The sequence below is a fragment of the Pan paniscus genome, chromosome 18, assembly GCF_029289425.2.
Source record: "Pan paniscus chromosome 18, NHGRI_mPanPan1-v2.0_pri, whole genome shotgun sequence".
Taxonomy (NCBI): domain Eukaryota; kingdom Metazoa; phylum Chordata; class Mammalia; order Primates; family Hominidae; genus Pan; species Pan paniscus.
The window spans coordinates 99741409-99754598 of NC_073267.2; the positions used below are offsets into that span (position 1 = coordinate 99741409).

The 13190-nt window shown below is 55.4% G+C and overlaps 1 protein-coding gene across 11 annotated transcripts in view; it reads left to right on the forward strand.

The window, feature by feature from the left end:
• TCF25 (transcription factor 25) overlaps positions 1 to 13190 on the forward strand; it is a 39655-nt gene that overhangs the window by 15283 nt on the left and 11182 nt on the right. For 4 of the 11 annotated variants that reach the window (XM_034941100.3, XM_034941103.3, XM_034941104.3 and 1 more), the window contains 6 exons: positions 4209 to 4291; positions 5665 to 5795; positions 7213 to 7312; positions 8171 to 8264; positions 11047 to 11139; positions 11257 to 11377. In XM_034941100.3, coding sequence (XP_034796991.1) covers positions 4209 to 4291; positions 5665 to 5795; positions 7213 to 7312; positions 8171 to 8264; positions 11047 to 11139; positions 11257 to 11377 — 622 coding nt within the window. The remainder of the gene's footprint in view (positions 1 to 4208; positions 4292 to 5664; positions 5796 to 7212; positions 7313 to 8170; positions 8265 to 11046; positions 11140 to 11256; positions 11378 to 13190) is intronic. The other 7 variants (XM_034941101.3, XM_055100571.2, XM_055100572.2 and 4 more) reach the window with 3 other exon arrangements.

A 13190-nucleotide genomic window follows, 5' to 3' on the forward strand; every position in this document is an offset into this window, starting at 1 on the left:
CCATGCCGAGTGCAGTGCTCACGCCTGTAATCCCAGCACTTTGGGAGGCTGAGGCGGACAGATCACCTGAAGTCAGGAGTTTGAGACCAGCTGGGCGACATAGTGAAACCCCGTGTCTACTGAAAATACAAACATTAGCTGGGCGTGGTGGGCAGGCATCTGTAATCCCAGCTACTCAGGAAGCTGAGGCGGGACATTCACTTGAACCCAGGAGGCGGAGCTTGCAATGAGCTGAGATCACACCACTGCACTCCAGCATGGGCGACAGAGCGAGACCGTGTCTCAAAAAAAAGTTTTCAAAAGCTGTTAAATTTTAAGATTCTAGTTTTGTCGTGGTGGCTCACGCCTGTAATCCCAGCACTTTGGGAGGCCAAGGCGGGCGGATCACCTGAGTTCAGGAGTTCGGGATCAGCCTGACCAACATGGAGAAACCCCGTCTCTACTAAAAATACAAAAAATTAGCCAGGCATGGTCGCGCATGCCTGTAATCCCAGCTACTCGGGAGGCTGAGGCAGGAGAATCGCTTGAAACCGGAGGCAGAGGTTGCGGTGAGCTGAGATCGTGACGTTGCACTCCAGCCTGGGCAACGAGAGCGAAACTCCATCTCAAAAAAAAAAAAGATTCTAGTTTTGCTTCTCATAGCAAAACTAATGTGAAGGTCAGGTTCTGAGATAAGTTTCTTTCTCTCTTTCTTTCTTTTTTTTTTTTTTTGAGACAGATTCTTGCTCTGTCGCCCAGGCTGGAGTGCAGTGGCGCGATCCCGGCTCACTGCAACCTCCGCCTCCTGGGTTCAAGCAATTCTGCCTCAGCCTCCCGAGTAGCTGGGATTGCAGGTGCACGCCACCACGCCCAGCTAATTTTTTTTTTTTTTTTTTTTTTTTTTATATTAGAGACGGGGCTTCACCATGTTGGCCAGGCTGGTCTCGAACTCCTGACCTCAGGTGATCCACTTGCCTTGGCCTCCCAAAGTGCTGGGATTACAGGCGTGAGCCATGGCGCCCAGCCCAGGTAAATTTCATCTGTGTCCATTCAGTAGTTCTTAGCAGTTGGGCAGCCCCAGATGAGGATGGCTGGCTGCGATGGGGAGCACAGGGTCTTTCAGCTCCTTAGAGGAGGAAGAGCAGGGGGTGTCTGCTTCTGGGACTTTATGTAGGAGGTATATTCCACCTCTGGACTCTCCATCGAAGTGTCCAGAAGGCTTTGTCTTTTTATTTATTTATTTATTTTTATTTTTTTATTTTTTAGAGACAGGGTCTTGCTGGGTTGTCCAGTCTGGTTTTGAACTCGTGGCCTCAAGTGATCCTCCCATCTCAGTCTCCCAAATAGCTGGGACTACCGGCACATGCCACCGCTAATTTATTTTATTTTATTTTTTATAGAAACAAGGTCTTACTTTGTTGCCCAGGCTGATGTCAAACTCCTGGCTTCAAGTGATTCTCCTCCCTCTACCTCCTAAAGTGCTAGGATTACAGGCATGAGCCACCACGCCCAGCCAGACACATCCTGTTTTATTGGACCATGGAGAGTATTGCTGGTCTATAACATGCCCTGGTTTTGCACGTCTGAGTTCTTTTTTTTTTTTTTTCGAGACAGAATTTTGCTCTTGTTGCCCAGGCTGGAGTGCAATGGCTCAATCTTGGCTCACCACAACCTCCGCCTCCCGGGTTCAAGTGATTCTCCTGCCTCAGCCTCCTGAGTAGCTGGGATTACAGGCATGTACCACCATGTCCAGCTAATTTTGTGTTTTTAGTAGAGATGGGGTTTCTCCATGTTGGTCAGGCTCGTCTCGAACTCCCAACCTCAGGTGATCCACCCACCTCAGCCTCCCGAAGTGCTGGGACTACAGGCGTGAGCCACCGCGCCCGGTCTGCACGTCTGAGTTCTAAGCATTGTTTTCTTTTTTTGAAATGGAGTCTCGCTCTGTCACCTAGGCTGGAGCTCAGTGGTGCGATCTCAGCTCACTGCAACCTCCGCCTCTTGGGTTCAAACGATTCTCCTGCCTCAGCTTCCCAAGTAACTGGGATTACAGGCGAGTGCCACCATGCTCGGCAAATTTTTGTATTTTTGGTAGAGATGGGGTTTCACCATGTTGGCCAGGCTGGTCTCGATCTCCTGACCTCAAGTGATCCGCCAGTCTCGGCCTCCCAAAGTGCTGGGATTACAGCTCTGAGCCACTGCGCCCGGCCTCCCAAAGTGCTGGGATTACAGGCGTGAGCCACCACACCCAGCCTAAGTGTTGTTTCTGCACCATGGTATACCCAGGTCATTTCCTCACCCCAATGGTAGCATGTGTCCAGATGTTGGCTACAGTCCCCGGTGTCTGCAGGCATTTCTGTGAAACTGCCCAAGAATGAGTATATATCCTGCATGCTGCCAGTGCCTTCAGTAGAGTCACGTGGCTCACACTGAGTGTCTGCCCAGGTCCTTCACCTTCTTACTCGTAGTCGACGGTAGTGGTTTGGAAACCTGCCGTCGTGTGTGGGCAGAAGTGTTGGGGTTTTGATTGTGGGTAGATCAAGGATGTTTTCATATGCTGTTGTTCACGCCTTCCCTGGATTTCTAACAGGTTTTGCTTTATATTTTACTTTACATTTTTGGTGTTGATGGGTTTCTTCGGGAATATTAATGAAAAATAGACTTTAAAATGTCACTTTGTCATCTGCATTTCCCTGAGCTGAGGGCTCCACCTCGTCCCACCCTTTGTTTGCATCTGCTTGGTCTGTCTTGGTCGTTTCTTTATATTTTTGCATGGTTTTATTTCTGCAAATTATAATTATTAATAGTAATTAGTATTATAACTATTAATACTGATTACTCATAGTAATTAGTTGACAATAATTGCCTTTATTATTTTTATAGTATTATTAAACTTTTTGTTTATTTATTTCTTTAAAAATTTAAGTCCTACCAAAAGACTTCCATGGAGAAGCCACAGTTCCCTTTTTATTCATTCCTTGTCCTGCTCCTCCAAGACAAAGACCTGGCCTGTTTCCATTTCTCCTTCTGGTGGTTCTCTCAGAAGCTCAGAATAACAGGCACTGCTTTCTCTTGGGTCCCTGACTTCCTACTACGACAGCCCGGTCAGCTCATCGCCCCTGCCCTTCAGCACACTCCTCCCATTGCTCAGGGCGCCTGCCAGCCTTCAGAGCTCCTCCAGGCTCCTGTCCCCTGCCCCCTCCTGGCATCTGCCCAGGCTGCCTCGTTGGGTCTGTTCTGGAGGCTTCCTTACTTGTTTTGTGGGACAGCTCACCGCGGGTCAGGCCATCCCTGGGATTCTGTACATCTGGCCCAGGAGAGTGCTGAAGGGCTGACTCTCCTAGGCCTGGGCGTGTGCTACAGGCAGGAGAAGCAGGCTGGGGCCACGTTCATGTCAGGAGGGCCCACCACACTGGCCTCCACTCTGCGGTGGCTGAACTGTGGGGGGCCTGGGGCCAGGGCAGGGATGGCCCCGTGGGAAGGGAGCTGCACCGTGCTGATGGTGACCGTGGGCATGGCTGCTGCTGTCTGTGCTGCCGCGGCTGTCACGCCCCACCTGTCTGGTGCCTGTGTGCTCAGGCAGAGTGCCCTGACCTCTGTTATTTGGGGGTCTCTGCCACAGGGGTCAGGCCCACTCTAAGCACTGGTCAGGTGGTATCTGAGCTGGGCAGGTGGGGCAGCATGGAAAAGGCATGGAGCTGCTGTTACCTCAGAGATGGTTGGTTTCTTAAGTTGAGTGATGGGCATGTGGATATTAGCATGTTGTTCTTTTTCTTTTCGTTTTCTTTTTTTATTTTCCTCTTGAGACAGGGCCTCGCTCTGTCGTCCAGGCTGGAGTGCTGGGATCACAGGTGCAGGCCATCACGCCAGGCTAATTTTTAAAATCCTTTGTAGAAATGGGGTTTTGCTGTCTTGCCCAGGCCAGTCTCGAACTCCTGGGTTCAAGAAATCCTCCCATCTTGGCCTCTCAAAGTGCTGGGATTACAGGTGTGAGCCCCTGTGCCCAGCCAGAATTGTTTCTTTCTCTCTATGGGGCCCTCCCTGCTGCACCCGTCCCACAGCAGTTGCTGATGCTTGTTTGCATCCTGTCCTTAATGCGTCCCCACCCTGCCCCACATGCCTTCTCTGCCCCTCAGTTTTGCTTCCACAGCCCGTGCAGGGATCAGGCAGCCAAGCCTTGGTCCCCACACACCACAGGAAGTAAAGCTGTACCTGTGTCCCGTTCTCCCCAGGCCACGGCAGAGACAACGCGTGTACCCCAAGTGCACATGGCTGACCACCCCTAAAAGCACCTGGCCCCGCTACAGCAAACCAGGTGAGGGTCTGCAGAGGCTGCTGGGGGTGGAGGGCGGCGGGGGGTGTGGTCTGTGCACTGGCCTGCGCTGGGCACCAGGGGCGTCAGTGCCTCTTGAGCCGAGACTCTTTGCTCCAGGAGCGCTCCAGGAGTGTGCAGTGTGTGACTGTTTGTTGCCACACTGAGGGCTTGAGTGCTGGAGGCCTGGCCCAGTACCTCAACACGGAGCCTCCCGGGCACAGTCTTTGTGTGACTGTCTTTTAACGCAGGTTCTTCCTACCATTCTGCCATCGACCTTTCCCTTATGGAAGCAATCGAGTTCATTTTAAACTGCAATATTTTGTATATTATTGCAAACTAATAAGTGATTTTAAGATAAATTGCAACAGTGAAGACAGGCATGGAGTGTTGGGTGCTTGGTTGTGTGGTGTGGGGAAGTGTCAGGAGGCCTTCCACACTGGCCTCCACTCTGCAGTGGCTGAACTGTGGGGGCCCTCAGGGGCCAGGGCAAGGACAGCTTGTGGGAAGGGAGCTGTGCGGTGCCCTTGGTGATCGGCATGGCTGCTGCTGTCAGTGCTGCCATGGCTCCCACGCCCGCCTCTCCTGCGCCTGTGTCTGTGGGGGTGCCGGAGATTGCCTGCATACATTCTGTAAGGACACATCTAGGAGCGAGGCCTGGGCTGTCAGAAGGTGAACCCCGCTGCTTACGGCCCCTTCCCTTCCTGGCAGGAACCCCTGCTCACTGCAGACAGGGGTTCCATGGCCATGTATTCCTGCAGGACTGGGGCCTTGGGCAGGGCCATCAAGAAGGTATCACTACAGGGGACCTAGTCCATGGAGGTCCTGGGAGGCTGAGCTTTCCAGGTTTATCAGAAGAAACTGGGTCCCATACACCCAGTCAGACAGGAGGAGCAAAGTGAGAGGGTGGCCACACGTTACAAAGCTCTGTGGCTTCAGAGGCCTGGCGCTGTGGCCAGCTGTGCCACCGCACTCCAACCCTGTCCTTCCACAGCCACCCCGGACATTCACCTCAATCAGATGTGGTCTGGGGACAGTGCTCGGCCTGGTCAGATCTGGCGATCTGTGGACTGTGTGTGTCCTTGTCCCTGACATTCCCTCCAGGCCAGTGGGGCTAGAGCTGTATCCGAGTTCTGGAGGCAAACACGTCTTGATAGGAAACTAAAGCAGACGGGATGCCGTCTCCTGGTGTAGACCAGATGGCGGGTGTTTTGGGAAGGTGCCCGGAGCTGGTGATACGCGTGAGTACACACTCAGGTCAAGTTTGTCGATATCGCAGAGGCCTCGTCCAGAACACCACGCAGGTGAGGGCTGTGCTCGGAGCTGCCCACGTCCCTGCTCCCGGCACACCCTCCCTGAGCACTCTCCCCTCCCAGGTCTGTCCATGCGGCTGCTGGAATCAAAAAAAGGCCTCTCCTTCTTTGCGTTTGAGCACAGTGAGGAGTACCAGCAGGCTCAGCACAAGTTCCTGGTGGCCGTGGAGTCTATGGAGCCGAACAACATCGTGGTGCGTGGTCCCTGCAGCCCCTGACAGGAGCAGGGGCCGTGTAGCCACCACTGCCCTGGGCCGCCTGCTTCCCTGGTGGCTGGGGGAGGCGTGCTGCCTCCTGCCCTTCCCAACAGGAAGGGTGCCAGTCTCTGCAGGGCGGTCTGGCCCTGTGACCAGAAGGAGATGTGTTCGGAGGCTCTAGGCCAAGCGAGCTCCATCCATACTCAGAGGAGAGGCTGGAGCGCTGCTCTCTCAGCCGTTCCTGGGGACCGTCGCAGTAGTGCCGTGTGACGCAGGCCCAGGATTCTGGGGCTTCTCACTGCTGCCCTTGCCTCCTGCGGCTCAGTGCAGGCGAGCAGCTTAGATTCCCGGCCCCCGGACAGCCCCCGCACGGCCCCGGACGGCCCCCGGACGGCCCCCGTGCAGCCCCCGGACAGCTCCCCTTGCAGCCCCGGACAGCCCCCGGGCAGCCCCAGACAGCCCTCGCACAGCCCCAGACAGCCCCCGGGCGGCCCCGCGCAGCCCCGGACCTGGACAGCCCTCGTGCAGCCCCAGACAGCCCCCGCTCAGCCTCGGGCGGCCCCCGCGCAGCCCCGGACCTGGACAGGCCCCCGGGCAGCCCCGGACAGCCTCCGCACAGCCCCCGGACAGCCCCCGGGCAGCCCTGGACAGCCCTCGTGCAGCCCCTGGACAGCTCCCCTTGCAGCCCCAGACAGCCCCCACGCAGACCCGGACCTGGACAGGCCCCCGGGCAGCCCCGGACAGCCTCCGGGCAGCCCTCGCGCAGCCCCTGGACAGCTCCCCTTGCAGCCCCGGACGGCCCCCGCGCAGCCCCCGGACAGCTCCCGCAGAGCTCCCCGTCATCTCCCTGTGGGAAAAGCAGGCTGCTGCTTTCCATTCCTCTTTCTTGGGGCTTAGTGGGGAGTTAGGTGGCCCCTGGCCTGGGCATGTCAGGTTCTGAGTTCTTGCTTTAAGTCATATAATTGGTTCAGCTTAGCAATAATAACTAGCCTATTTTGAGTTGGGGGGACGTTGTGAGTGTCGACCCGGAAATTCCCCCGTTTTTGTTTTTGTTTTTGGAGTCGGAATCTCACTCTGTCGCCTAAGCTAGAGTGCATTGGCGCAGTCTCGGCCCGGGTTCAAGCGATTCGCCTGCCTCAGCCTTCCGAGTAACTGGGATTACAGGCACACGCCACCACACCCGGCTAATTTTTGTATTTTTATTAGAGACCAGGTTTTGCCACGTTGGCCAGGCTTGTCTTGAACTCCTGATATCAAGTGATCCTCCTGCCTCAGCCTCCCAAAGTGCTGGGATTACAGGCGTGAGCCACTGCGCCCAGCCTCCGCTGGTTTTAAATGTCTGAAAAAAAGGCATGCCTGGGAGCTGGGGCCTTGCTGAGTGCCTTTCCTCCAGGGCTGTCCTCCCTTCTGGTAGGTTCTGCTCCAGACGAGCCCTTACCACGTTGACTCACTCCTGCAGCTCAGCGATGCCTGCCGCTTTCAAGAGGATCAGGAGATGGCTCGAGACCTCGTAGGTAAGGCAGAGCCCCCACCCCATTCCCCTCAGCTGTGGGAGCACCTTGAGCCATCAAGACAGATGCGATGGTGTAAGATGACAGGGGTTGCCAGGATATCCAGGACAGCTTTATTGAGATACAACCTACATAGCACAAAACTTACCCATTTAAAGTTTTTGTTGGTTGGTGTTTAATATATGCCACAGCCTCTCGAGTAGCTGGGACTACCGGCACCCGCCACCAGACCTGGCTAATTTTTTGTATTTTTAGTAGAGATGGGGTTTCACCGTGTTGGCCAGGATGGTCTCGATCTCCTGACCTTGTGATCCACCCACCTCGGCCTCCCAAAGTGCTGGGATTACAGGCATGAGCCACCACGCCCCGCCCTCTGGCTTTTATTTACAATGAAGTTTTCAAGGTTCATCTTCATTGTAGCGTCGATCAGAATGTCGTTCGTTTTTATGGCTTAGTAATACTCCACTGTGTGGACGGACCACATGTTGTGTATCCATCATTAGTTGACGGCCGTGTGGGCTGTTGTAAATAATAGTGCTTACGTCAGCATGCACACGCAGTCTTAGGTGGACACATCTGTGCTGCACACATGGACGCCTGGTTCTGTCAGGACGTGGCAGCAGTTGTGCCTCATGGTGTTGAAAGTGTTACCATGTCAAGCTCACAAGTTCTGTGGTTGAAATAAATGCAGCGTGGCATCCAGGGTGCCCAGGGGCATGTCTGCCCTCTCAGTGTCCAGGACTCTAGTTTCGTGACCTTCTGTCCATTAATGGACCTTTCCTTGTTGTCCATTATCAGAGGAGGGGCCGTGGTTGCTGTGTGTGGCCATGACACCCTCCCCTGGCGTCCCTGTGCCCGCAGAGAGAGCGCTGTACAGCATGGAATGTGCGTTCCACCCCCTGTTCAGTCTCACCAGTGGGGCCTGCCGGCTGGATTACCGCAGACCCGAGAACAGGTGAGTGCAGCTGCCCTGGAGGTGACGCAGCTCCCCTTCCCTTCTCCTGCGAGTGAGGCTGGGGGAGGTGCAGTGGGCACCTCATGGCTGCCCTCCAGGGTGGACCAGGGCCCACGGGTCCAGAGTGACCCACCTTCCTCTCTCTGGGCTTAAGGATAGAGGGATTGGATTGTCTCAGCCCAGGTTTACCTTTGTTTGTGGACATGCCTGATACTACTGTGGAGGTCAGAGTGGGAGGTCTGCTGAGCCCAGGAGTTCAAGTCCGGCCTGGGCACCATAGTGAGACCCCATCTCTTAAAAAAATAAAAATAAAAATAAATGTTTGTGTTAGAAGTGAGCCTGGCTGGGCACAGTGGTTCACGCCTGTAATCCCAGCGCTTTGGGAGGCCGAGGTGGGAGGGTTGCTTGAGCCCAGGTGTCAAGACCAGTCTGAGCACCGTGGCAACATGCAGTCTCAAAACAGCATTTTTTTGTTTTTTTTTTTTTTGAGACGGAGTCTCGCTCTGTCACCCAGGCCGGAGTGCAGGGGCGCGATCTCGGCTCACTGCAAGCTCCACCTCCTGGGTTCAAGCCATTCTCCTGCCTCAGGCTCCCGAGTAGCTGGGCCTACAGGCACGCGCCACCACGCCCGGCTAATTTTTTGTATTTTCTAGTAGAGATGAGGTTTCACCGTGTTGGCCAGGATGGTCTCCATCTCCTGACCTTGCGATCCACCTGCCTCGGCCTTCCAAAATGCTGGGATTACAGGCGTGAGCCACTGCGCCCGGCCACTACAGAACATTTTAAAAACTAGCTGGGCCTGGTGGCGCGTGCCTGTGGTCCCAGCTACTTGGGAGGTTGAGGCGAGAGTATCACTCAAGTGAGCCCAGGAGGTCGAGGCTGCAGTGAGCTGAGATGGTACCAGTGCACTCCAGCCTGGGCAGCAGAGTGAGACCTTGTCTCTCAAAAAAAAAAAAAGAAGAAGAAGTGAGCCTGAGAAACCAGATCTCCACAGTGGGCTCTGCAATTGCATTTCCTTCTATGTTTGGCTGAGAAAACCCATCCCTGGCAAGTTGAGAAGCTTTGGAAGGCTTTGCAGGTTTGACCTTAAATCAGTGAGGAGCTCAGAGTCAGCCTGACCCTCGCTCCCCTGTGCTGAGCGACCGCATGTGGAGGTCTCTCTTCTTTCAGATACTTCTGCCCCTAAAGCCATCCCTCTGGCATCAGGCCTCGCTGGTCAGACCTAGACTGGCTTCCGCCAGGCCTTCCCGCAGCCTGTCCTGTGGGCCCTTTGTGGAGCAGACCAGCTTCTGTCCGCTGTCCTGCCTCTCCTGTGTGCAGTGCCCTGTTTCTCTGGCCGCCCTGGGTTGTCTGCAGTGTGGGATCCGCTCCTACCCTCTCAGCCCTCCTGGCAAGCCAAGGTCCGCTGACCCGTTCTGCACAGATTGTCTGCACTGTGTGCTGGGTCTGAATTTCCTCCACTGGTTTTCTTTATGTTAGTTTTGTCTCTTCCAATGAAATTCTTAGTTCTTTGAAGTAGATTATAAAATATTAATATTTCCCGACATGAAAGAGACAGTGGGCTGTTGATGGAAGTAGCAACCCACCAGCATCCGAAAGTCACAGGGCTCCATGTATCCAGCCTGAGTGCTGTTAGCCACTGTTGAGATTGGAGGATAAATTAAGATCATAATTGTAACAAGAGATTTTAACTCTCTTACTGTAAATGATAAATAATAAACAAAAAAACAAGATAAAGATTTCAACGGGGCGTGGTGGCTCATGCTTGTAATCCCAGCACTTTGGGAGACCGAGGCAGGTGGATCACAAGGTCAGGAGATCGAGACCACGGTGAAACCCCGTCTCTACTAAAAATACAAAAAATTAGCTGGGTGTGGTGGCGGGCGCCTGTAGTCCCAGCTACTTGGAGAGGCTGAGGCAGGAGAATGGCATGAACCCAGGAGGCGGAGCCTGCAATGAGCCGAGCCGAGATAGCACCACTGCACTCCAGCCTGGGTGACAGAGCGAGACTCCGTCTCAAAAAAAAAAAAAGATTTCAAAGAAGTTTGATTTTCAGTATGCAAATTGGTGTATAACTCTGTAAAGGACAAGGAGAGCGCACACCTCCTCTCCAGACATGGATCTCTGTGTGCTGGGCACGTAGGAAATGCCAGCAGAACCCAGAGAGCAGAATGGGGGTGGAGCGGGTGCTGGCCGGGGCGCTGAGCAGAGGGCGGGGTAGAGTGGCTGCTGACCGGGGCACTAAGCAGTGTGTGGGGTGGAGCAGGTGCTGGCCGGGGTGCTGAGCAGTGTGTGGGGTGGAGCGGGTGCTGGCCGGGGTGCTGAGCAGTGTGTGGGGTGGAGCGGTTGCTGACCGGGGCGCTGAGCAGTGTGTGCGGTGGAGTGGGTGCTGGCCGGGACGCTGAGCAGAGGGCGGGGTGGAGCGGGTGCTGGCCGGGGCGCTGAGCAGAGGGCGGGGTGGAGCGGGTGCTGGCCGGGGCGCTGAGCAGTGTGCGGGGTGGAGCGGGTGCTGGCCGGGGCGCTGAGCAGTGTGCGGGGTGGAGCGGGTGCTGGCCGGGGCGCTGAGCAGTGTGCGGGGTGGAGCGGGTGCTGGCCGGGGCGCTGAGCAGAGGGCGGGGTGGAGCGGGTGCTGGCCGGGGCGCTGAGCAGTGTGCGGGGTGGAGCGGGTGCTGGCCGGGGCGCTGAGCAGTGTGCGGGGTGGAGCGGGTGCTGGCCGGGGCGCTGAGCAGAGGGCATTCTCCTTTGTGTCGTCGTAATTCATGTGGAACTATTTTGGATCTAGGAGCTTCTACCTGGCCCTCTACAAGCAGATGAGCTTCCTGGAGAAGCGAGGCTGCCCGCGCACGGCGCTGGAGTACTGCAAGCTCATCCTGAGGTGAGTGTCTGCTCAGGGCCAAGCCCGTCCACGCTCCCTGTTCTGGCTGCAGGCCCACTCTCAGCCTGACGATGCCCCTGTTCCCCTTTGCTCTGCTCTCTGTGCTGCCTCCGGAAGTCTCGAGCCGGATGAGGACCCCCTCTGCATGCTGCTGCTCATCGACCACCTGGCCTTGCGGGCCCGGAACTACGAGTACCTGATCCGCCTCTTCCAGGAGTGGGAGGTGGGTGCGAGCCTGGTGAGGCCCTGTGGAGGGACGGACACCTGCTTCTCCTTCTGTTTTCTTGGTTCAGTATCTGTGCGCTCAGGGGACGTTTGGGGATGAAATGGTAATCGTCTGAGGGCAGAACCACGTCCTCCTGCCTTGTTTGTCTCCCTTGCCGCCTCTACGGAGTGGAATGTGGTTTTCCTAGGGACAGTACAGCAGCCTTATGTCAGAATCCTCATACGTGTGTACACATGCACACGTGTGCCTGCAAGGACTGTGATGCTGGTAATGATGAAAAACCGACAACTCCCGAGCTCCTCATGGGCAGTTCAGGAAGATGCAGCCGGGAGGGAGAAGGAGGGTTGGTTGCGTGGGGCTGACACAGGGACCCCCAGCACGTCTGTCCTGTTCCATGGGAAGAGTGTGAGTACAGCAGGAGAGACTTGAGCTCTGTCCCCAGTAACTCTAACACAGACACGTGTTGCAATGATAATTTCGGTGTATTGGGTTAGATATAATGTATTAATCTCACCTGTTTTCTCTTTAACGCAGCTCCTAGAAAATTTAAATTGGGCTGGGCATGGTGGCTCACGCCTGTAATCCCAGCACTTTGGGAGGCCGAGGCGGGCGGATCACCTGAGGTCAGGAGTTTGATACCAGCCTCAACATGGAGAAACCCTGTCTCTACTAAAAATACAAAATTAGCTGGGCGTGGTGGTGCATGCCTGTAATCCCAGCTACTCGGGGAGGCTGAGGCAGGAGAATCGCTTGAACCTGGGAGGTGGAGGTTGCGGTGAGCTGAGATCGCGCCATTGCACTCCAGTCTGGGCAACCAGAGTGAAACTCCGTCTCAAAAAAAAAAAAAAGAAAATTTAAATTGACACCTGGGCTCCCATTATATTCCTATGGGGCAGCAATTATCTGGAAGGACACGGGCTTTGTAACGCTAACCTCCAGCAGGGCCTGGGGCTGGGGAGAAGGTGACAGCTCTTGACTTTCTCTGTTTCTGTGTTGAATTTTTTTCATAGCACATGTTCATGGATAATGAAAGTGGGTAAATTATTTTGAATTTTTAAGCATTTGGCATAGTTGGCCAGGAAGTCTCACCCCCAGGAATGTGGTTTATAGAAATTCCTGGAGCTCACAAAAATGTAGGTGCAGGGAAACCTCAGGGAGTCCCCCAAAATGGGGCTGCAGAAGAATGTTGATGATGGTGTTTAAGGTCACAAAACTGTGAGTCTGTGATCCCATTTTGATAGAAAAAAACGCAGTGAGTCACATGTCTACAATATGTGACATAGGCTGAGAAAGGCAAGAGAAACTGTGGCACGGTGGTAGACTGCTCGGAAACTCGCGCGGCGGTGGGCTGCCCTCGGACAGTCGCGCGGCGGTGGGCTGCTCGGAGACACGCGCGGCCGTGGGCTGCTCTCGGAGACTCGCGCGGCCGTGGGCTGCTCTGAGAGACTCGCGTGGCGGTGGGCTGCTCTCGGAGACCCGCGCGGCGGTGGGCTGCTCGGAGACTCGCGCGGCGGTGGGCTGCTCTCGGAAAGTCGCGCGGCGGTGGGCTGCTCTCGGACACTCGCGCGGCGGTGGGCTGCTCTCGGACACTCGCGCGGCGGTGGGCTGCTCTCGTCTGTAAATTTTCCACATTGAGAGCACCAACTGCTCAGCTTGAGAGAGGAGCCTGGGCGGCAGGTGGGACCCTCACTCCCCACGGCCTCCTCGCTCCGGCTCAGTCTACTTCTCAGGCCCTCCCACGTCCTCTGTATCTTCTGCATGCGGAAAGCCCCCCAGGTGGACGTTTTAAGTTATCTTTATGCTGAGTTAGGAAGAGGCCCTTGCG